Source organism: Carassius carassius, chromosome 10 (genome assembly GCF_963082965.1).
Source record: "Carassius carassius chromosome 10, fCarCar2.1, whole genome shotgun sequence".
In the NCBI taxonomy this organism is placed as follows: domain Eukaryota; kingdom Metazoa; phylum Chordata; class Actinopteri; order Cypriniformes; family Cyprinidae; genus Carassius; species Carassius carassius.
In genome coordinates this window covers 7927774-7952276 of record NC_081764.1, presented here as the reverse complement: position 1 = coordinate 7952276, position 24503 = coordinate 7927774, and the positions used below count along the sequence as shown (strand labels likewise).

The following is a 24503-nucleotide window of genomic DNA, read 5'->3' as shown; positions in this document are numbered from 1 at the left end:
CATCCTTGGGGGCCCCAGTGTAGTGTGATGGTGCTGGATGTGTTGCTGCCGACCCGTACTGCCTGAGGTCAGAAAGTCAGAAAGTCCAACATTTGTCATTTTGATGTCAAAAGCTTTGTAAAATTTCCTCACTGTAAAAAGTCCTATGGTACAAAAAAAAAAAAAAAACCTGAAAGCTGGAATCTCAGTGTAAAAAAATATGTCAAAGTTCCTGCAATATTATGGGTTGGAATTAGGTACCTGTATGTTTTACTGCTCATAACTGAAAAATGTGGAGCATAAGTATTTGAATAAAATTTAAACAAACTAATATGTAAAACTATATAATATAAAACTTAGTTTCTTTTAATAAATGATCTAATTATTCATTGAAATATCAAAATAGATTTGCAATAAAAAATATTATTATATTCATGCTATATGCTTTCCAAAGCAGTATCATTCCATAAAATGTTTTTCACGATTTGTTTTTCAATGTTTTTTCACCGCAGCATTTCTCTGGTGCAGTGCTAATGTCTGGCTTTATAATATTCAGGGAGGTGAAAGAACATGCAGCAACCTGTCACAGAAATGGGCACATTTACAGCTATATTTAAAGTCTGGATACACAAGTCATGTTTCCATCTTTCCTGTTTCACATGTCTCTGACAGAGAGTACTCAGAAAAACCACTGTTGGAATTTTCCACTCCTGAGTATTGTACAGTACAGTTAGATGTGATGCAAATAGTTTGTTTTTGACAGGTTGTTCAGACAGGTTCCATTGGTTTTTCATGCACTTGTCCTCATTTTACCAAACCAGTTAAATAAGTTTGTGCATGTTACAAACAAATTCAGTGTTTGCCAATAGGTAAGAGTTCCTCTTTTTATATTTTTGTATGTTGCCTCTTCATTAATGTTAGATCATTTCTCCAGCTTTATAAACGTTCCAAAACATTAAAACTTCAATAGTTTCATTTTTATTTTATGCTGTGCTGAGTTGTTCAAGACTTTTAGAAACATCTTTGAAAGGATGTTGACTCATCAGGTCAAGGCCAGCCTTGAATTTAGTCATTTGTTCACACATTTTACCGAGTGGCAAGAGTGTGATGGTACAGTATGTTTATATTTTCCTTAACCAAATAGCCTAATCACTATATATTGAACTTAATCTTTTATGATTGCATGTTTGTTTAATCAATTTAATTATGGCTTTAAACTGTCTAGTTTAATTTGTATAATCTTAACTGTTTTGGACTCTGAATGAGTCATTTGAATGAACTGAATCTAGACAGCACTGACAGTTGCTTGACATTTAAATTTAAATGTTGTGGTCACAAGCACATCATACATTAATGAACAGTTTTGCTTCTAATTATTAACAGCTTATGTTACATCAGGGATGTTTTTAGACACTGTTTATTTTAATTGCAGTGTATATAGACAAGGATTTTCCTTTTTGTAACTTGTCTGCGTCTATAAGTTCCTCTTGCCACTTCCTTGTGGATGCAGCTGTGCCACCTTTTTGTCATATTTTCCAATGTACTCATTTTTGTCATTCACATAATCACCCTATTATGATTCTCAAAGTTCAGAGTAAGTAAATGTGCCATGTTTTTCTATGCCACGTGCATTTTTGGTATTCGTGTGTTCATTATCTTGGGTCTATGTATGATCATTGTACATTCGATCCATCATATCTACTCATGTATGCATGTATATCTCATCGACAGTGCCGTCACCAATCTACTCATCTGTGGATGATGCTAAGAACAGATTCTTGAGAAGAAACATGAACCAGACCATCAGGGGGCCAAAGGAACTTTGTGTTAGAGTGCCCACCAGATAAACCCCAACCCTGGACAACTGACTCACCGTAGAAGGACTAAAGGTGAGGTCTTCAATAGATATACAGTTGATTATTTTGACCATTGTGCATGTGAGACTTTTAAATTAAAAAATTCCTATTAAGTTGTTCATTTTGTAACATGGACATGATTAAACTAACAAAAGGTTACTTCCTCGATCTCTGAGATACATTGGTACTATATTCCACTGGATTTTTGTGACGATCCCAGTTGTTGGATCTCGGCCTCCAGAGAAAATTCCATGGACTGTGTCTTTTAGGCTAAAAAATACTGGTGTTAAAGACTAAACTGTGTTAAATCCAAATGGGGGATAATCTGTACTCAGTGAATTCCTCTCCTAATTTGTGCTGCGTTTCCAGACTTTTGGCGTTCAAAATATTTAATCCTATTTGCTCCACTACACTGACGTATTTGCATGGCTTTGATTTCTGGTTGGTTGGAGTGGACTTTAGAAGGGGATAGTGTGAATCTCATGCACAGACACACAAAGTAGTTTCATTGGCGGCAAAAAAGACCCTTCTGACAGAAAGGAACTAGCTGAAAGTATCTGGTAAGGATTTCTAATTATGTACATTTGTGGAAAATATACTATATTGATTGTGTATTATTTTGTCAATAGCACATTTTGCGGTACACGATTAGTTTCTAATTTTTAAGGTTGTGAAAATGGTGAATTCAAAGTATACTAGAATTACATTCATTTTTTTTTTTAAATGTTTAATTTGAAATGCATTTTCATATTTTTTGACAACCTTTTACATTTTGAAGACACTTCTGTGTGCTTGTGTTTTCTCAATTGAATGCTCATGTTAGAAACATTATCTTGGCCTTGTAATGAGGAGTCTATTTATTTGTATAATTATATATATATATATATATATATATATATATATATATATATATATATATATATATATATATATATATATATATATATATATATATTAATATATATATATATATATTAATATATATATATATATATATATATATATATATATATATATATATATATATATATATATATATATATATATATATACAACCCGAATTCCGGAAAAGTTGGGACGTTTTTTAAATTTTAATAAAATGAAAACTAAAAGACTTTCAAATCACATGAGCCAATATTTTATTCACAATAGAACATAGATAACATAGCAAATGTTTAAACTGAGAAAGTTTACAATTTTATGAACAAAATGAGCTCATTTCAATTTTGATTTCTGCTACAGGTCTCAAAATAGTTGGGACGGGGCATGTTTACCATGGTCTAGCATCTCCTTTTCTTTTCAAAACAGTTTGAAGACGTCTGGGCATTGAGGCTATGAGTTGCTGGAGTTTTGCTGTTGGAATTTGGTCCAATTCTTGCCTTATATAGATTTCCAGCTGCTGAAGAGTTCGTTGTCGTCTTTGACGTATTTTTCATTTAATGATGCGCCAAATGTTCTCTATAGGTGAAAGATCTGGACTGCAGGCAGGCCAGGTTAGCACCCGGACTCTTCTACGACGAAGCCATGCTGTTGTTATAGCTGCAGTATGTGGTTTTGCATTGTCCTGCTGAAATAAACAAGGCCTTCCCTGAAATAGACGTTGTTTGGAGTGAAGCATATGTTGCTCTAAAACCTTTATATACCTTTCAGCATTCACAGAGCCTTCCAAAACATGCAAGCTGCCCATACCGTATGCACTTATGCACCCCCATACCATCAGAGATGCTGGCTTTTGAACTGAACGCTGATAACATGCTGGAAGGTCTCCCTCCTCTTTAGCCCGGAGGACACGGCGTCCGTGATTTCCAACAAGAATGTCAAATTTGGACTCGTCTGACCATAAAACACTATTCCACTTTGAAATAGTCCATTTTAAATGAGCCTTGGCCCACAGGACACGACGGCGCTTCTGGACCATGTTCACATATGGCTTCCTTTTTGCATGATAGAGCTTTAGTTGGCATCTGCTGATGGCACGGCGAATTGTGTTTACCAACAGTGGTTTCTGAAAGTATTCCTGGGCCCATTTAGTAATGTCATTGACACAATCATGCCGATGAGTGATGCAGTGTCGTCTGAGAGCCCGAAGACCACGGGCATCCAATAAAGGTCTCCGGCCTTGTCCCTTACGCACAGAGATTTCTCCAGTTTCTCTGAATCTTTTGATGATGTTATGCACTGTAGATGATGAGATTTGCAAAGCATTTGCAATTTGACGTTGAGGAACATTGTTTTTAAAGTTTTCCACATTTTTTTTACGCAGTCTTTCACAGATTGGAGAGCCTCTGCCCATCTTTACTTCTGAGAGACTCTGCTTCTCTAAGACAAAGCTTTTATAGCTAATCATGTTACAGACCTGATATCAATTAACTTAATTAATCACTAGATGTTCTCCCAGCTGAATCTTTTCAAAACTGCTTGCTTCTTTAGCCATTTGTTGCCCCCGTGCCAACTTTTTTGAGACCTGTAGCAGGCATTAAATTTTAAATGAGCTAATTAAGTGGATAAAAGTGTAACATTTCTCAGTTTAAACATTTGCTACGTTATCTATGTTCTATTGTGAATAAAATATTGTCTCATGTGATTTGAAATTCCTTTAGTTTACATTTTATTAAAATTTAAAAAACGTCCCAACTTTTCCGGAATTCGGGTTGTATATATACATATATATAAAACTATATATATATATATATATATATATATATATATATATAACATATACATATATATATATATATATATGTGTGTGTGTGTGTGTGTGTGTGTGTATGGACATTGCATTGTTTTCATACACTTAAAATAGAGGTAGTTATCCTAAAACTGTTTATTATGTAATTTGGGGGGGGGGGTCAAATTTGTCCCCAAAATATGGTTAAGGACACACACATTAGTGCCATTACATACAGTATAGATTAGTCCATGTCTCCACAAGGCAGACTTTTTTTGTGAGGTACCAGGCAGAGACTGCTGAAGCAGAAAAGTGAAATCATTAAGCTCAGATGGGTTTGACCAGAGATTGAGTGAACCCTTAATTAGCTGAATTACCTCTGACCTGACCAGAAATAAGCAAGGAATCAGCTCAGATATGAAGACAAAGGCAAACACAGTTCTGCCACACACACACTCAGTACTAATTCAAGCAAGAATGCTTATAAGTAGGACTGCTGTTCTCATTCTTCAAATTTCTTTGAAGAAAAAAATCTGACTTCTTTGAAATGGTGACAGGATAGGATCCTATCTACAGGGTTTAACGTCATGACCAGCAACGTGGAAATATAAGCTCACAATTCAATTTTTTTTTGCTAAGTTCAATTCATTATAGAGGCTTGCTGTACTGTGGAACTAGTGCATATATATATATATATATATATATATATATATATATATATATTGTAGAGCGTATTTATAAAAAAAAATTCTAGATAACTTCATTATCTTATTTAGTAAAAATAGGCAAGTAAGAAAATTTCTCAGCAAGACTTTCATTTTGCTTGGTGACACAATGGTCTGTTCTCATAGCTTCACGTGACTGAATAGAATGCATTAAAGCTTGCATGCTATCATTGTAATTATTGCTCCAGTAAGATAGCCCTGCAAATGTTTTCCAAAAACAGATGACTTTAAATACCATCAGATTTCAGCTCCACGTGCGAATGGCTTGCTGTTGTCTGCTTCTCTCATTGGTGGTTTGGATGACCTTTCAGACTGGGATGCTTCAGGACTCGTCCGTATGCATATACAACTACGGCTTTGTATACCAGCTTCAGGAGATGATGAGACTTAAGGCGCTGTACTCTGTCAAAACCTAGACAACAAAAAAGGGCTTTTGTTCTGTGAAAAAAAGAGGCCGGTCTCTGAGAAGTATAGCTTGTATTGGTTTGCTGGCAGGTTTATAGAGATGTGTCAATTGTTCGTTCAAAGGTTTTGGGTTTTTAATGAAGCTTGATGATACAGCTGACGCATGCAAAGGGCTGCTTAATAATATATAAGTAAATAATATATAAAGTAAAAAACAAACAAACAACTTTTCTAACTTTGAGTATCACAGTAAAGCTGAAAAAGTTTCCCTGAGACATACACTACACATAATTTCATCTTATTTTTTTGGTCGTAATGTAATTACAGTAATGTGATCTTATAAAAGACATACAGTAGCCAATATGTATGATTACTAGTTCTTTTTTTAAATTCTTATTATTTCTTACATTTCCCCCCTTTTAGTTAGAAAATGTGTGCCATTCAGAAACTGTTGGTTTACTTTTCTTGTTTAGGAAATGTTGCACTGTATTGTAGAGCATATTGTGTTAATATACAATAATGCCTTTGTAAAAAATGTTCTGTAATAGTGCAGTTGCAGTAGTGCATTTCCTAATTGGGATTTTTTTAGACAGTGGCATCACTTATGTTATTTAAGTTATAAATAACACATGTTCCTAGCACCTGCACACAGTTATATGTCATGGAAAAGTAAAGAAAACATCTAACAAAGGTTTTGTGTTTTTTTTAAATACTCTATTTAGAGGATATTTGGCAATTTTGAACAGTCGCAGAGTTTCTATATAGATTTAGTTTTCCTCTCCAATTTATTCTTTTTAAATTCATTTTTTATTTTTCATTTTTTAAATCTATTGTTAATCAAAAGATCTAATAGATCTAATATGTAGCTATCTTTTGCCTATGAAGAGACTCCGAACTTATATTTGTCCTCATTATTAGCCATAAGTCTTTCTGCAGATCTGCCAGATAATCTTAGATTTGTGAGCAGTGTATTATTCAGTTTCATAAGAGTGACTAATTGCCTTTTATTTCTATATTTGTCTTAATATAAAGTCATCATTCATTTTGTTTTTGGCCTGTGTGACTTCTCCAACCTCTGACATCGTGACAAATATTTGTGCTCTCAACGCCCACATTATGGTATACAGTGTATTCAGTTTTGCCCTGGCCCACCGACTGTCATAACGAATCTGTCTTGGAGTTTTAATGAATTTACATCAGACTTGACTTGGGACAGTATAGCCCAGCTGCACACATAAGCAGTATTGTCTGTTATTTAAGCAAGTGCATTTTTGTATTCCGTTGTCAATAGTCCAGTGTTACCCATTCTGATCCGACTCTGCTGCATTCTTGTTAATGCCTCTTGCCATAGGCCCAAAAGCACACCGCACGAATATGGTCGGAGAAAAAGCTCTTTTGTCTCAGACCCCTCCTCTTGAGCTGCATGTCTTCATCATGGCCCGTGATGTGTAACGTGAATGTCTCTTCACTAAGGGCAAATGCTAACTCACACCCCTCAGGCTTGCATTTAAAGCTAACACACACACACACACACACACACACACACACACAAAGAAGGCAATAAATAATTTGTGTCCTTTTTTTATTATTATTATTATTATTTTTATCAAGCTACACTTGCAAATTGATTGTCTCACAATTTTAATAGCTCCTAAAATATTTGGACATATAAGCCATCTCAATAATATTTGAGTTTCATTGCATTAGATATCAAAATATTAAACCATGTTATATTGGCATCGCTTTTCATCAATTTATCCGAAGGTAATTTTTGGTGCATGTGTGAAGTCAGGTGTAATTCACAGATTATCTATGAACATCTTGTCCAACCAGAAAGTGTCTAAATTAGGGCTGTCAGTTGATTAGAAATGTTAATCTAATTAATTACATGGTGCATTAAATTTGGCTACATAAATACCCACAAAAGATTATTTAAAGACATTATTGTGTTTAATAAGCACATATAGTAACAGTAGCTTTTGAAAGAAATATTTTATTTCATTCCACATTAAATTTATTACACATAAGGCTACAATGGCATAACATAATATGGGACATAAAAGAAGATAATTTGAGAAACGTTTTTTTTCTTTGTTTTTTTTTCATGCAATGAAAGTCACTGGTAACCAAAACAGCTTTGGTAGTCTTCAAAATACCTTATTTTATGCTGTGCATAAGAAAGTCATTCAGGTTTGAAACGACATGAGGGTGAGCAAATGATGACAGAATGTATTTATTTTTTGGTGAATTATCCATTTAACATTTATTTATTTTACTTTTTAAAGAAACTAAAACTGCCAGCAGGTGGCGTTAAATGTCGTTATGAGTTATTCGTTCAGGAATTAAGCATATGGTTCTCTCTGTGAATGGGTCTTTGAATCATTGGTTCACATGATTCGTTTAAAACAAGGATTCATTCAGAAATTAAACACTGCTATGTTGCTCACAGACACACAACAGTTCTTCGGTGGCTTTATAGGTAATATTTTCTTTTGCAAAACTGTACAAAAACACACAATATTAAATACTTTGTATAAAATCACATTTGCACTCTTGCTAGTCATGCATATATCACTCGTGTGATATTGCTCTCGCTGCTCATATGATATCGATTATCGAGATATGAATATTAGACAAAAACTCATACGGGTCGTTTTTTGGCACAATATCTTGAATTGTAGGGCATAACTGCATTTATGGAGTTGTTGCCTTGCATCATGTTTGTCAACAGTGAATTGTATGAAATGTAACATGATGTACAGGTCTAGGGGTCTAATATTTTAATGTTATTTTTTTTCAAAAAGAATTAATTAAGTTACCGTGTTAAACTGACAGCCCTAGTCTAAATGCATTTTTTTTTTTATAGTATATCTGTTTTATAATGTAAACGTATTGTGAATGTAAAGTGTTATTATGAATGTTTTCTTAACATAAATACCACTTGGTGACATATTTTAATTAGACACACTCACGTTTTCTTTGACATATCTGCACATGCATCGTACAAGCTTGCACACATTCATAAATGCACTTCATTTTCACAAATGCTCTCTCATTCATACAAAGTGTCTATTGTCTTAAATGAGCTGGATGTTGGTCATGCACATTTTGTGTGCCGTTCAGATCTTTTCTCCACACTTTCACCACTACATAAGTTGTCTGAACTTTGCCCCCTTAACTGATGCTTTATGGTCTTTAAGTTGACATAAAAGTTCAAATTTGCCATAAACTTATGGCTACAGATCAGTTATTGTCAGCAAAGTTTAGTGTGCAATGAATAGTTCTTTCTATTCTTTTCTTTCTTGTTTGTTCTTTCGTCTTCTATGTTTGATAACCTTTTGCTAGTTTGCTGTTAAAGAAGGATGACATACCCTTTTGCAGTAAAATGCTCTAAAGAGTTGATTTATTAATTTATTAAGAGTTGATTATTTATTTATTTTATTATGTAGACGTTTCAATGGATCTTCAAAAAGATTCAAATCAAGACCTTTAGAATTGCATTGCATTTCTTCTTTATAATAATTTATTTGTGTTACACACACACATAGGCCTGTATATATAGATTATATAAGTGTATATCATCTGTTATTTTATTATTATATTTTATTTTATTTCTGCAAGCTCCAATACAATTTGGATTCAATTGATTAATAACATATTTCAGTTTAGATTAAAAAATGAATGATTAAAACATTTACAAAATAATAATTAAATAATAATAAGTGTTTATAATAATTTTAATGTATTTAATTGTGGCTTTATGTATAGTGTTACTATGTGTCTATTAATGAACAGCACCTGACATAACTGCACTTTAGCAGCCTCAAGTCCCCAACAAAATGTCACCAGCTCCTCAAGGACAAGGTTGACTATTGACTGTTACATCCTTCAACCATCCTGTGGGAAGATGATAAAACTATTTATGAATTTATGAATCTCTCCATAGATGCAGTATCTGTAGGCATTTACAGAATAAAGCTTCTCTTCAGGAGGAACTTTTTATTGAACCCAATTTTTTAGACCAAAGAATGATAGTACTAGTGAAGTAAAGAAAAGCTCAAAGACTTTCCCTCATGTTATAAGAAAAAGAATAGCATTTTTAATATGCCCTGACTAAATTTGTATGATGACACTGCTGTCTACAGAATCCACACGTGACTCATTTTATGATGTCTGGCCACTTTTAAATAAGAATGTATGTGCATTTTAAATAATGAATGTATAAACACACACACATTATGCAAATGATTCAGTCATTTAGCAAATGCTTTTATCCAAAGCGACTTACAAATGAGGACAATGGAAGCAATCAAAAACAACAAAAAAGCAATGATATATAAGTGCTATAACAAGTCTCAGTTAGGTTAACACAGTACACGTAGCAAGGGCTTTTTAATAATATAATAAATAAATAGAAAACAGATAGAATAGAAAAGAATAGATCAACCTATTGTTAGAGGTCTTTTTTATTGTATAATAAATGAAAAGAAAATAGATATAATACAAAAAGATTAGATAGGTAGTTTATTTTTATATATTTTTTTAAGAATAGAATTAGAATAGTGAGTTTTAAAGTTAGAGGGTCAAATAAAGATGGAAGATATGTGTTTTAAGCCGATTATTGAAGATGGCTAAGGACTCAGCTGTCCAGATTGAGTTGGGGAGGTCATTCCACCAGGAGGGAACATTTAATTTAAAAGTCTGTAAAAGTGATTTTGTGTTTCTTTGGGATGGCACAATCAAGCGACGTTCACTTGCAGAACGCAAGCTTCTAGAGGGCACATAAGCCTGAAGTAATGAATTTAGGTAAAGGGGTGCAGAGCCAGTGGTGGTTTTGTAGGCAAACATCAATGCCTTGAGTTTTATGCGAGCAGCTATTGGAAGCCAGTGCAAACTGATAAACAGAGGTGTGACGTGTAATCTTTTCGCTCATTAAAAATGAATCTTGCTGCCCCGTTCTGGATTAATTGTAAATGTTTGATAGAACTGGCTGGAAGACCTGCCAAGAGGGCATTGCAATAGTCCAGCCTGGACAGAACAAGAGCATGAACAAGGAGTTGTGCAGCATGTTCCGTAAGAAAGGGCATGATCTTCTAAGTGTTGAATAAAGCAAATCTGCAGGAATGGACAGAATTAATAACAGACAAACTGTTATTTGCCCATTTACAAATAACAGCATATCTAAAAGTATGAGACAACAACAAACAGAAAACATCGGCTTTCCATTAAAAGCCATACTCGCACAGGTTCTGCATGATCCTCTTCAATAATATCCTCTGCTTCTCAGTCGGGCTCAAACTGATAAGCGATTATTATTAACTAAAGTTGAAAAAGTGAAAAAACATAATAGCACCCCTTTAAAACGATTCATTAACACATGTTACACTGCACCCCATCAAGCCTAGAAAAAAACCCCAGTGAAACACCCCTTCAATAAACCTACTTTTGCGAACTAGTCCTTGGTTTTCAACTCAAATTCAATAAAATCAATGCAGTACAGTACTCTGGAGTCTCTAGGTCAATAATTATTAAAGCAATGATGAACTTTTGCATTTGTACAATAGTAACAGGTCCATTTAATGATATGGTCTGTACCTACTGTACCCAAAGGCCTTATAACTCCTAAAAGAAAACTAAAAACTTTACAAAATTAAGTTTCCACTCAATTCACAATTCACAAATTTCCACTCATGTATCATATCATTCTAAACAAGCATGCTCACAAAAATAGTAATTTTTACAGGTGTTGCTTTTGGATTTATATATAGACATAAAATACTGTTATAACATTTAAAATTATTATTTTATTTGACCCTCTAACTTTAGCACTCTCTATTCTAATTCAGTTCTTAAATAAAATCTAACTACCTTTCTAATCTAATCTTTTCATTTATTATAAAATTGTCCTAATTGACCTAACTCTAGCTTGCTCAATTCTTTTTCTATTCTATCTGTTTTCTTTCTATTAATTATATTATTTAAAAGCCCTTGCTACGTACTAACTGAGACTTGTTATAGCACTTATATATCATAGCTCTTTTGTTGTTTTTGATTGCTTCCATTGTCCTCATTTGTAAGTCGCTTTGGATAAAAGCGTCTGCTAAATGAATAAATGTAAATGTAAAATTACAAAAATGTGTGTGTGTCTGTGTGTAAGTATGCCTACTGTGTATGAAGTATTATATTTTAACACATTCTTCATTGTGGATATTGTGATGTCAGCCCAAAATTTCTAATAGGCCTATTTCCTAACAGCTTAGATTCAATAAATCCCTTAAACTGATTGGACCCCAGTAATCACTGCTTGCAGTTATATTTCTTATTGATTTTAAATAACAGCTCTATGGTTTAACAGATTCAAATTTTGAAATGAAAAGTACCTGAGGCACTTCCATGAAATGGATATTAATCTTTAATCGGACAAATCCCATGCTTATTATGAGCAGGTCATAGGGATGCATAAACAATTTGGATCACTTGGATATCTAATGTATGCATGCACACATGTGCTTTGTGCAAGCATGCAAAAGTCAAAAAAAAAAATGTAAATGATGATTAAACAATTTTTGGAACATTTTGTATATTTATTTATATGACCTTTTTAATGGTTGTTAGCATTTATACTTTTCCAAGCTTTTTTGTATTTTTATGAAGATGTATGAATCCAAAATGAGCTACTAAAACATTTTGAGAAGTGGTTGCTTAAGGATAACTGTTTTCATAACATAATGAATATCAAACAGGCCTTTAGCTATGTACAGAAAACAGAACACACTGCCTCGTAATGCCTTTGTAGGTCCTAAACCAGTAGTTCAACTGGATATGATTTGTACGACTTTGAGTTTGTTTGTGCGTACTTACATACGTGTGCACAATATTTCAACTTTAAAAAAAATGCAATTACAAAAGGCCCGTCAGACAACAAAGTTCTCTTTCCTTTCTTTCCCCTTCAACATTTCAGAGATAACTCCAACTTAAACTGTCTTGTTTTTAGACTAACAGTGGCAGTGATTGTATGCCGGATGCTGAGAACAAACAATGTTTTATGCAGGATGAGTGGAACTAAACATGAAACGTTAGTTAGCCGTAAGCTAATTTCAGTTTAGACACTAGTAACCCATCTTTTCAATGGGACTATTGTGGAAATGGACTGGTGACGTCAAATGAACTCTATAAAGGCATAAATTCATCGTTTTGGTAAAAAAAACAATATGAGAACAGCAATCCCCTCCCAGCCCCTTAAATACATCTTCAGTCCTTTCTTTGGCATTGATATCTTCAACTGGACAAACCGACTAGTCCATTTTTGCACATCATAAACTGAATACACAAAGGGAATATTTTTTAAGCTAACATTTTTAAGTTTAACATGTTGGAGATGCTAGAGTACAATCACTACCAGGTGAGATGAGCATATATTTATTTATCTAGAACAGAAATAGTTTAACATTTTGCGGCATTGATTACATTTGTTAACTGTTTTTTTTTGTTTGTTTTTTGTTTCTAATCAGACTAGTGTGTTTCCTTAAAAAAATTATCAGACTCATAGGCAAGCCTGTGCATTTTGTCTTTTTTCTTTGCATGTTTGCAGTATTTATACACAGAGCAATTATACAATTATTTTAATGTATGCAATGCATTTAGTCCTAATATTTTATTCTATAAAAAAAATATAATTTTCTTTGCAAAATAGAAATTAATTATATGTGCAGATAACACACAGTATTAATATCTGTATTAGTATCTGAATGTCTGTCTAACCATATTGGCATCACCTCTCTGTTTGTGACTCAGGTGCAAACCCACCTGGAGAGCCCCTCCAAGTACCACATCCAACAGACCCAGAGGCAGCAGGTGAAGCATTACCTGTCCAGTGCACTGGGAGCCAAGTTAAGCCCACAGCCCAGCCAGCCCACAGAGCACGGCATGCCCCCTGGACCAGGAGCCAGTGGTCCTAATAGCCCTATGGCCCTTCTCACCCTCAACTGTGAGAAAGAGGTAGACTGTCAAATAATATATTTTGCCAAATTATAGTGTCAAAATATGGTAAATACTGTGACAGGATTCCTACGCAGCTTAGTTTTTTTTAAATGTGTGTGAATAATGTCCATAGACAAATAAGGAAAAGGGAAAACAAGAATGCCTCTCCAGATGATTTATGTTTTACCAAGTTTTCAGAAGTTTTGGATATTTTTCTTATTACAAATATTTTTATATACTCTACCTTTCAAAAGTTTCAAAGGTTTACTAAGCTCACAAAGGCTACATTTTTTGATAAACAATATAGCACAAACAATTTCCATGAACTTTTTTATTTTAAAATTAATTTATTCATGTGATGGAAAAGCTTTATTTTTAGCATGATTTCTCACGTCTTCAGTGTCAAATGTTCCTTGAGAAATCATAATATGCTGATTTAGTGCTCAAGAAAAATTTCTTATAATTGTAGTTATTATATTTATGTCATATTTTTGTGGAAACCTTAATACATTTTTTTCATTATACTTTAATGAATAATGAAACATTTACAAATAAAAAAGCATTTACAAATAGATAGGAAATTATAAATATTTTGTAACATTATAAATGCCCTTACTGCCACTTGCTGAATAAAAGTATTATTTTCTTAAAAATCCCTGACCAAACTTTTGAATGGTGATGTACGTAACTCTATCAAGGATGAAAATTGTTATGAGTATTAAGTAACTGCATGCTGAGGCCTATTAGATGTAAAAAAAAAAAAAAAAAAAAAGTTGTGTAGGTTGCACAACTGAAAATTTCTCACTGTCTCTTCAAAGAATATGTGAGAGATTGATGATGCCACACTATAGTCTTTGATCTTAAGTACATAAGTGCTGTAGGGGTTTCTAGGAAAGTAAAAGGTGTCAGCTGGGAAAAAAAGCATAGAAGTTCTAAGAAATTATTCATGTATGGTAATGTAGTGTATGGTAATCTTTCATTGTTTTAATAGTCAACTATCTTATTGATTTAGCATTTCTTATTAGCCAGGTTATGACTTCATTACTAACATTAAAGCACTAAAATTAGAAGGTGATGTCAACACATTATGCTCTTGTTTTATATTATATTGGAATTGTCACAGATGGATGATGTAATTGAAGACATCATAGGTTTGGAATCAAGCTACAATGATGACATTCTAGGATTTATGGATGCAGGACTTCAAATGACTAATACGGTAAAGGACCTAATATATGATCAGGATTGTAGGATCATGCACATTTGCTATGTTTAAGATTCAAATAAGCACCTGAACAGTCAACACATGCACTGAAATATTTGTGGATATGGTCGATCATTTTTCAGATTCCAGTTTCTGCAAACCTGATGGACATGTACAACAATCATGCTCTTTCTCCAGCTGGGCTTACCATTAACAGCCCCTGCTCATCTAACCTACCTGCCATCAAAAGGGAATTATCTGGTAAAATGACATTATCTTAACTATAATTAATGTTTATAATGACTTTTGGTTACCATGCCAAAACCCACCATTCTTAGGAATAGTAAAAGTATCCATATTGTGTGCAGTTCCGAATGCACAATATCAATGTCAGATATATTGTATCAAATAGTTACCCCAGCACCTGGCATGATGCACATAATGGACAAGCCTGGATCATGTGGCAAGTTTGACACTTATCAAAGGCCTGAAGGCTTTCCAGTAGGTATGTTTCCATTTCCTCGGCCTTTGAAGGCTCTAAGCATGAATGAAGTGTTTTTTTGTTTTTTTTCATTTTATATCTAGAACATATTATTTAATTGCCTAATCTGTGTCAACAAGTTTTACATTTGAAATTACATTTACATACATATTAAGTAAAGAAAAATTATTTTCAAGCAAAATGCACAGTTAGCATGTGTAAAAATTGCCTGTGTATTTGATATAGAAAGTAATTGCACACAATATGGACACTTGATTGGTAAACATGCTCCATACAAACTCACACATTTGTACTTCATTTAGAAATTTTTAGTTTTTAAATACTGACATTTTTACATTTAATTGAAAATTTTCTAGCACATAGCAACAGATTAGAATACATTGGTTCACTAGGGATGAAAATGTGAACTCTGTAATAGAAAGACTTATAGCTTTGATGTTAAAACTGTGAAGTTTATTAATTAATTAAGAAGAAAGTTGTTTCAGTTAACATAATTACTCATTTCAGGAGCAGAGGTCAGAGCCTTTGCAAAAGAGAGACAAAAGAAAGACAACCACAACCTCAGTAAGTCTGATCATTACTTTGTATACATGAATTTTTTTTAATAACAGAATATAATATTAATAATAATAATGTCTAATCTTTATTGGTTTTTCCATCCATGCAGTTGAAAGGAGGCGGCGTTTTAATATAAATGATAGAATTAAGGAGCTGGGGACATTAATTCCCAAGTCAAATGATCCGTAAGTCTCAAAAATTAATATTCAAATAAAAAAAAACATTGGTTTACAATAACATATATATACACTGTATTTATATATTCAGCCAATTTATACCAATATGTATACATTTAGTAGTTACAGCATAACCGTCTGGATCTCGTTTTTGCAGAGACATGAGGTGGAATAAGGGCACCATCCTGAAAGCTTCAGTGGATTATATTAGGAGACTGCAGAAAGAGCAGCATAAAGCAAAAGAGCTGGAAAACAGACAAAAGAGACTAGAACTTGCCAACAGACATCTCCTGCTTCGTATACAGGTAAACCAAATAGTAATCAAGAGCTCACAACACATACTGTGATTGGTTAAAAGCTCCCGGCAACTAGTCACATGATCAGTTTTTGTGGACAAGTATGTTTTCGACATGCCCTAAGACAAAACACTTTTTTATTAGAAGGCCAAGCGTAACATTGCTTTGAAAGCTTATAAAGTATCCGCAGTGCTTCAGCTGCATGAAATTCGAAAGTTACACTCAAGTAATTGATTATGGGGAATTTCCCTCATTTTGACACATGGCATTTGATTCACAATACCCCTACTGTTTACACACACAACCTTTCAAGCACATATTTGTCATTTCTGGTTTGCATCCAGGAGCTTGAGATGCAGGCCCGTGCTCATGGACTCGCCATTGTAGCATCTCCCAGCCTTTATTCCACTGAGCTGGTGGCTCGAGCCATCAAACAAGAGCCTGGTATGGGGGAATGCACATCCGATTTGTACCCACACCTGCCCAGTCCTGACCTGTCCCGTACCACCACTCTGGACCTCAACAATGGCACTATCAGCTACAACGATAGCTCCACGGAGGAAGGGGAACCAGGGGTCTATGACAGTGCCAACAAGGCCTCCACCAAGCTGGAGGACATGCTCATGGACAACAGTCTGTCTCCAGTGGGCAGCAGTGACCCCCTGTTGTCCTCTGGCTCCCCCATCCCATCCAACAGCAGCAGCAGCAGCAGTATGGATGAACATGAAAATGGTTTTTAGCATTGTGAACAAACTTTTGATGAACCAAAATTAGACGATTAAATGTTACTTTGTATAATATGTTACCTGTGCAAGTGCAAATTTACTTACAGTACTTTTCTTGTATTTTTGAATATCTAGTGTACAGTATATATATATATATATATATATATATATATATATATATATATATATATACAGTACAGAACAAAAGTTTGGACACACCTTCTCATTCAAAGAGTTTTATTTATTTTCATGACTATGAAAATTGTAGAGTCACACTGAAGGCATCAAGGGCTATTTGACCAAGAAGGAGAGTGATGGGGTGCTGCGCCAGATGACCTGGCCTCCACAGTCACCGGACCTGAACCCAATCAAGATGGTTTAGGGGTGAGCTGGACCACAGACAGAAGGCAAAAGGGCCAACAAGTGCTAAGAATCTCTCGGGGAACTCCTTCAAGACTGTTGGAAGACCATTTCAGGTGACTACCTCTTGAAGCTCATCAAGAGAATGCCAAGAGTGTGCAAAGCAGTAATCAAAGCAAAAGGTGGCTACTTTGAAGAACCTAGAATATGACATATTTTCAGTTGTTTCACACTTTTTTGTTATGTATATAATTCAATATATAATTCCACATGTGTTAATTCATAGTTCTGATGCCTTCAGTGTGAATCTATAATTTTCATAGTCATGAAAATAAAGAAAACTCTTTGAATGAGAAGGTGTGTCCAAACCTTTGGTCTGTACTATATATATATATATAATTTTTTTTATCATGTTGGAGTTTACTAGAGTCACCAGTATTAACAATTTGTTGATTTATTAAGGATTTCTCTAGAACAGTATGAAATATAGCTATGATATTGTCCACAAATGCAACTTAACTTCTTGGGGTGGAGTTACCAGTAACATGTCTAGGCTTGCACAATTCAATTCTTTTCTTCAACACTAAGAGCAACATCAAACACATGTCCAGTCTTTAGCTATAACTCACTGAAATATTTTACTGATATGAAGTTTGTTCGTCATACCACCATGAGAACACATCTTGAACACTTTAGATTTATACTGTGTCACTGTGTCATATTTTCAAAGATCTGTCTTGTAACATGAATTGGTGAATAAAAGCAGAAGATAGACCAATGTTACTATATGATATATAGAATGTAGAATAGATTTGAGCAATGTACTGTATGTTGATCAATCCTAAAAGGAATTTCCCTATTTTTTTTTTGTTTTACATTAATCTTGTTTTATCAGTACAGTTTATACTTTGGCACAGCATGGTAGATATACATTTTTTACTCAGGCATTGTTTTTTGTCAGTAACCAGTGAATTTTAAATGTACAATCAACAATCTAAATCAAGTCAAATTTTTGATAAAATTGATAAAAACATACACATTTTTATCACAATTATATGTGGTATCTCTAATGATGAATAATTTGCTGCTGAAAAGCTAAAGTACAAATCTCTTACATATTCGTCTCTACTACAGTGTGTTTTATCAGTTCATAGATGTCTACTGCAATTTTCAATATGGTCAACATGGGCTCAAAAATAAAGTTTAATATATGGATCATTGAAGAAGACAGGAATTTAAAAAAATTATATTGATTATCTGATTCAAATCTAGTTGTATATTTGTATTAATATCCATTATTCTTGTTTTTGTTTTTAAGACTTATGAAGACTTAAAAACAAGAGAACTTTATTGAATTGAATACCAGACAAATGGTGTCATGTTTTCCGCACATATCTGTGGTATTTGTGAGGGTGTTCACAAAACTGAAGTTATTGTTACTCTGAAACATAATTGGCTAAATCATTCTCATCATAATGGAGACTTTGTTAATAAGAGAATTGTTTATTATAAACTTGCATGCATTACATCAAACACATCAGACAGACTTATTTAATTTTTTATACGTTTTTAATAAATGATTTAATTAGTAACCGATATGTTCTTTTATCAAATATGAAATGGTGGGAAAGAAACCCTTAAACACAACTAAAGAAAGATCTTCACGTATCAAGTCAGCCTTCTTCTATTCACGGCCATTTAAAATGGCAATTATAGTAATTAGAAGCAATTGTTTTAAATGTAAAACATTTAAATGCCCATAATGTACACAGAATAAAAAGGAAACAGAAGCTGTCATAGAATAATACATGCATATAAATTGCTTAACTAAGAGGCTCCCTTGTAGCATTGTAAACATTGGCTGAGGTCTCATCGAAGTGAACCTGTGCTGAGTTCATCGCACCACTTCTCATAAGCCCGGAACAGAGTGCCTTCATCAGTGTCGTTGAAGATTTCTAAGTGAGGAATGAGGAACAAATATTCACTTTTTCTAACACTAAACACAATATGTTAAAATCCCTTTTTAGTGCTTTAAAAACACTTCTTAAAAAAAAAAAACGAAATTCATACTTGTAAGATTTGCTTGTACTTGCTTTATAATATATATATATATATACGTGTGTGTGTGTATATGTATATATATGTATGAGATACTGAATTTGGGATTTTCCTTAGTTGTCAGTTATAATCATCAAAATTAAAATATATAAACATTTGAAATATATCAGTCTGTGTTTAATGAATGAATATAATATACAAGTTTCACTTTTTGAATGGAATAAGTTAAATAAATCAACTTTTTTATTATATTCTAATTATATGACCAGCACCTGTATATATAATTTACTAAATAATTATTGATAATTAGTTATTAATAATAATGAATAAAAAATTATAACACTTTATTTTAAGGTGTCCTTTTTACAGTGTAATTATGCATTTAAGTACTAAGTAATATCAATTAACTACATCTACTTACTACAGTATATGGTTAGGGTTAGGATTAGGGTTTGGCTTAGGCTTACTTGCGTGTAATTGTGCATAATTAGTTGCTATTATAATTACATGTAACGTGTAACAAGAACTCCTTAAAATAAAGTGTTACAAAAAAATCTCAACCTTTATTTGTGCAGATAACATGGTAAAACTATGCTAAAATAATTTTTTCTCTTGCTTCACCCTCTACTGTAAGGTCATATTTTCTCAGTGTATCAAGGTCTCAGTGTTTACGTTTTCTGAGGATGAAGGGATGTCTATCAATCTGACCATGGTTGCACGCAACATTGTGACTTTTGAAGGTATGCCAAAATGGTGGTATGACATTTGAAAAAACATGGCATTTCTTTCTTTTCCTCCTTTTTAAAAGTTGATAAGCCAGTTTACCCTAGCCATGCATAATTTATGGTTTGCTGTATTTTCTGTTTTACATTTGTCATTCTTTTTCCAGTCATAGATAAGCCTTTAAGCATGACATCCTTAAGATTCAAACATATTACCAGCTCTTCCAAGGCCTGTTGGTAAAGGCATTCTCACAAGCCCTCCAGAGTGTTGTAGTCTGTCACGTAGAGATTTCTGAACCAAAGCAAAGGTGAAGTCTTGATGCCACACTGGTAGCTCCAGCCCCAGCATGCAACAGACGATCCTGAACTTCTCCTGCTCCGAGAGCAACCCCATCTCACATGCCACATACACCATGTAGGCCATATCAATATTCACTGCCTCACCGTGGAGTAAAGCTGGTAGGACTTTCTAAAAAATAATAATAATAAAAATAAAAATTTGAAAAAAGTTATTGTTCCATTTTGCATGCATGTATAACCAAAACCTGAACCACAGTTTCAGGAATTCAATTCTGAGAAATTTTTTTAGACAGTTTTCAGACTGACTAAAATAATGTTTCTTACCCAAGAAACAAATATTGAAAGCCTTGCAGCAAAAAAATACTATATTTTTTAACCCCACCCAACCCTTTGAAAACAGTAGAATGTGCGGCTGATGAAGTGAAGATACCATCTCTAGTTCTGGGCTGATCAGGTGACCGAAGTCAACCAGTCTGTCAAGATCATCCTCCCACAGGTTTGGGGCCAATTCTTCTAACATGGTTTCTATAGCGACACGGGTAGAAACAGAAGCAGGGTCAATGTGGCCGTCTTCTAGAACCATGCCAGACTGGAACTTTGAGTCTAAAAGGAACTGCCCCTGCATTTCCAGAAGTTCAAACAGCCCTCTGTGCTTCATGAGAGCCATCTAAAACCATAAAAAACATAAATACATTTAAACATTAAAAATAAAAAAGACAAATGATAATAAAAACACAGCTCTGCATCTTGAAAATTTGAAAAAAATTCTACTGATTTATAAAAAAAGCCTAATACTACATAATTTGATGATGATGAGTTCAAAAATATCATCAAACTATATATAAATATCAGCTATAATACAGAATAACAAAAGCAGTCAAGTGTCAAAAGTTTGACAAAAAGATGCTTAATTTAAATAAAAAAATCTACAAAGGAGTGGAAAAAAACTATATTCCATTACTCCAAAACAAAAAAGTTTTTAAATAGCAAGATACAATAGGGATAATACAAGACTTCTTCACCTTACAAATGGTTGTAAAAAGCAAAAATGCTAAACAATGCATATCCTAATATGGGAGAAAGTGTGATGTGCTGAAGAAAAACAAGCAGTATTTTTGGAATCGGCACTCCAAAATGAACAAGAAACAAGTATTGGATAACATTCAGCAAACATGATGCGGAGTGGTGTAAGAATAAAACTTATAATAATAAATATTCCAAAAAAAGGGGAGAAAAATGTACCTTTAACATTTCTGCAAGACCATTAGATATGTGTCTGCGAGGAATTGTCTGTATAAATGACCTGTCTAAGAAGGCAGCAACAGGTGCAATGTAGGTGCCTAGCTTGTTCTTGCAATTTGCGAAATTCACGCCCGTCTTTGCTCCGACGCTAGCATCAATGTATGACAAAAGGGTAGTGGGAACACGAATATATGGAGTGCGCCGTCTGTAGAGAGATGCTGCGAGACCCACAATATCCAGGCAGACTCCACCTCCGATGGCGATGATGGGCTCCGTACGCCGGTCGATACCAAACTGGTGGACTTCCTCCAGAATCTTCAGGGCTATTTCCATGGACTTGTTCTCCTCCGTCGTGGGCAGGGGCAGGATCCGGTACAGTACATGTCTGGCTTCGAGGTAGTCTGTAACCTGAGAACCATAGAGATTGTATACGACCTCATCCATGACTATGAAGCGTTTTAAGGGCTTGGTGCTGGACCGTATGGCCTCAAGCTGCTGAGTGTCTCTGATGTGGCCCAAAAGCAGAGTATCATTGCTGGGGTCAAGAAGATTTTTGGTCTGAGTAACTGTATATGTGAAGGTGATAGGGGTGACCACTGTCCAGGTGGTGCCACTAGAAGAGCTGCTTTCGTAACTGCAACATATAAAGCTCATAACTCATTTTGTATCTTGTTTGTGATTATATATATAAATATGAAAAGTAAGATTAAATATTACAAAAAATATAAGTGGTGCTACCTGACTGCAATATTTCTCTTTTCAAATTAATTAAATTCTAATATATATATATATATATATATATATATATATTATAATTTAATTAATTAAAAGTTTATTTAATTTGAAATGTAAAAATAATGTTTTATAATAATTTCATATATATATATATATATTTTTTTTTTTTTTTTATGTAAAAGAATCCATGGATATAGCAGCACTACTACAGCACTTTGCTGTAATACTGACACAACCTGCTTTGCATAAGCAGATAATTCCATTGGATATGTAAAGTGAGCTCATATTTGACTCCTCCTGTCTCACTGTAGACTTAGTTTGAAGGGAAGAGAAATACATATGGAATGGTAGCTCTGTTACTATGTCCATTTACAAAATTATACATAAGATGGAATAAAATTCTGTACATCAAAAGCTATGAAACACCAAAAGTAATTAAAATTAAAATAATGTTTTTTTTTTCAAATATTGTTAATCCATCAAAAGGAAATGTAATCGTTTTAAATATAATGAGTATCATAGCTTTTCTGTACATCAAAAGCTATGAAACACCAAAAGTAATTAAAATTAAAATAATATTTTTTTTTATATTGTTAATCCATCAAAAGGAAATGTATTCGTTTTAAATATAAAAAATTATAATATAATCGTAATGCAATTTAGGATCAGATAAAAGCACACTTGCTAATCCATATAGGTGGGTGCAGTTTTCTATAAATGTTTAAATGTTTAATAAATACTTATTGACTTATACGCACATTTTAGCAGCTGACACTCGTCCTTTTAATCCTTGCTTCACATTTTGCCCTGCTTTGCGTTTCCACGTCCCCTTCACCTGCACTAGGCTGAATACGGTTTCCTTCTGTCTGTTGAGGTTCTCCATCGCCGAGTTCTCCAAAGATGGGTGGCAAGGAACAGCTGGATGGCGAACTTCAGATGTATTAACTGTTAAAGGTTCCTCAGCTCTCTCCATATTTGTAGCGTCATTAAATAATGTCATGAGGTGCATCAGCAGGAATCTGGGAGGAGCTTGCGCGCAAAACTTATGAAAGGTTCTCCCTCTCCAAAACCGTGATGTCTCACTGATTTTGAACTTACACAACTCACGTTCGCTTTACGAACAGTTATATGTGATGATCACACGTGAGCAAAACGCCTCGAAGGCGCGTGGGTTATGAAATATGACTAGACGTTATATGAGAGATGGAAAGGTGCTGATTTGCAAATGTGATCTGTTCACGATTATGAAGTTACATTTCTTTCTCATTTTTCTTTAATTCTTTTTCTTTTTTTTTTAATGGAGCACCAAAGTGCACTGTCATGAAAATGCAGAATGTCAGAATGTGCTCCATTCCGAGAACTCTATGTCAGTATCAGTGTTTAAAGAAGGCGATGACTTTCATTTGTTGATAGACTCGAAGAGTGTGCAATGTTTCATTGATAACAATCATGAGGTTTACCCATCCCCTTTTAATCCCAGTTTCGCGCACGCACGCACACACACACACACACACGCACACACACACACACACACACACACACACACACACACACACACACACACACACACAATTAATGATTACTGAATACACCTAAATTATTTAATACAACTAAAACAATAACAAAATAAGTGAAATAAGAAAAAGACCACTGCAGTCATTGGTGTAAAAAGAGAAGGTGGTATAACAGGTTTGACTGTTTGATAAGAACCACATGTACACAAGCGAAGTTAATGCAGACCACACTGACCTTTGCTATTCAAAAATGTCAAATGATCAATTATGATTTTTGGAATTACTGTACATTAGTAGCATTTGTTTATTTTAAGCGGATATCATTTATAATTATACTGCAAGGAAATGTTCAAGTGAAATGATTTTGAGGACTAGAGATGTGTTATAGAATGATATATTATCTTACCTGCAGAAAAAAAAGTCAGGCACAGCAACATAATTTGACTTTTTTTCTGTGCATGCCCCATGTCAAGCTATCTAATATCCAATACTTTGGAA

The 24503-nt window shown here is 33.9% G+C and overlaps 2 protein-coding genes across 4 annotated transcripts; one reads left to right on the top strand and one right to left on the bottom strand.

Moving 5' to 3' along the window:
* Window positions 1–998: 998 nt before the first annotated feature.
* Window positions 999–17210, top strand: LOC132151657 (microphthalmia-associated transcription factor-like). Of its 3 annotated transcripts, XM_059559939.1 has the most exons (10): window positions 999–1089; window positions 1711–1868; window positions 13428–13631; window positions 14737–14832; window positions 14961–15078; window positions 15230–15322; window positions 15827–15883; window positions 15987–16062; window positions 16211–16358; window positions 16694–17210. In XM_059559939.1, exons 3-10 carry the CDS (start codon window positions 13560–13562, stop codon window positions 17087–17089), a joined length of 1056 nt encoding a protein of 351 aa, XP_059415922.1. In that variant the 5' UTR covers window positions 999–1089; window positions 1711–1868; window positions 13428–13559; the 3' UTR covers window positions 17090–17210. The 3 variants fall into 3 exon arrangements, with proteins under 3 accessions (XP_059415922.1, XP_059415924.1, XP_059415921.1); XM_059559941.1 differs by lacking the exons at window positions 999–1089; window positions 1711–1868 and adding an exon at window positions 2296–2395; XM_059559938.1 differs by lacking the exons at window positions 999–1089; window positions 1711–1868 and adding an exon at window positions 12899–13035.
* A 1771-nt stretch (window positions 17211–18981) lies between these two features.
* On the bottom strand, window positions 18982–23557 carry LOC132151656 (2-epi-5-epi-valiolone synthase-like). Its single transcript, XM_059559937.1, has 5 exons — window positions 23250–23557; window positions 21757–22390; window positions 20945–21181; window positions 20431–20683; window positions 18982–19389 (listed from the first exon to the last, which is right to left on the bottom strand). Exons 1-5 carry the CDS (start codon window positions 23498–23500, stop codon window positions 19304–19306), a joined length of 1461 nt encoding a protein of 486 aa, XP_059415920.1. The 5' UTR covers window positions 23501–23557; the 3' UTR covers window positions 18982–19303.
* Window positions 23558–24503: the final 946 nt, after the last annotated feature.

Coding starts and splice junctions, on each gene's coding strand:
- LOC132151657 (XM_059559938.1), top strand. CDS start 13,003: ATGTTGGAGATGCTAGAGTACAATCACTACCAG. Junction 13,632..14,736: donor CCCTCAACTGTGAGAAAGAG/GTAGACTGTCAA, acceptor GAATTGTCACAG/ATGGATGATGTAATTGAAGA. Junction 16,063..16,210: donor ATTCCCAAGTCAAATGATCC/GTAAGTCTCAAA, acceptor TCGTTTTTGCAG/AGACATGAGGTGGAATAAGG.
- LOC132151656 (XM_059559937.1), bottom strand. CDS start 23,500: ATGCACCTCATGACATTATTTAATGACGCTACAAATATGGAGAGAGCT. Junction 22,391..23,249: donor CGAGTGTCAGCTGCTAAAAT/GTGCGTATAAGT, acceptor TATATGTTGCAG/TTACGAAAGCAGCTCTTCTA. Junction 19,390..20,430: donor AACAGGCCTTGGAAGAGCTG/GTAATATGTTTG, acceptor TTCCTCACTTAG/AAATCTTCAACGACACTGAT.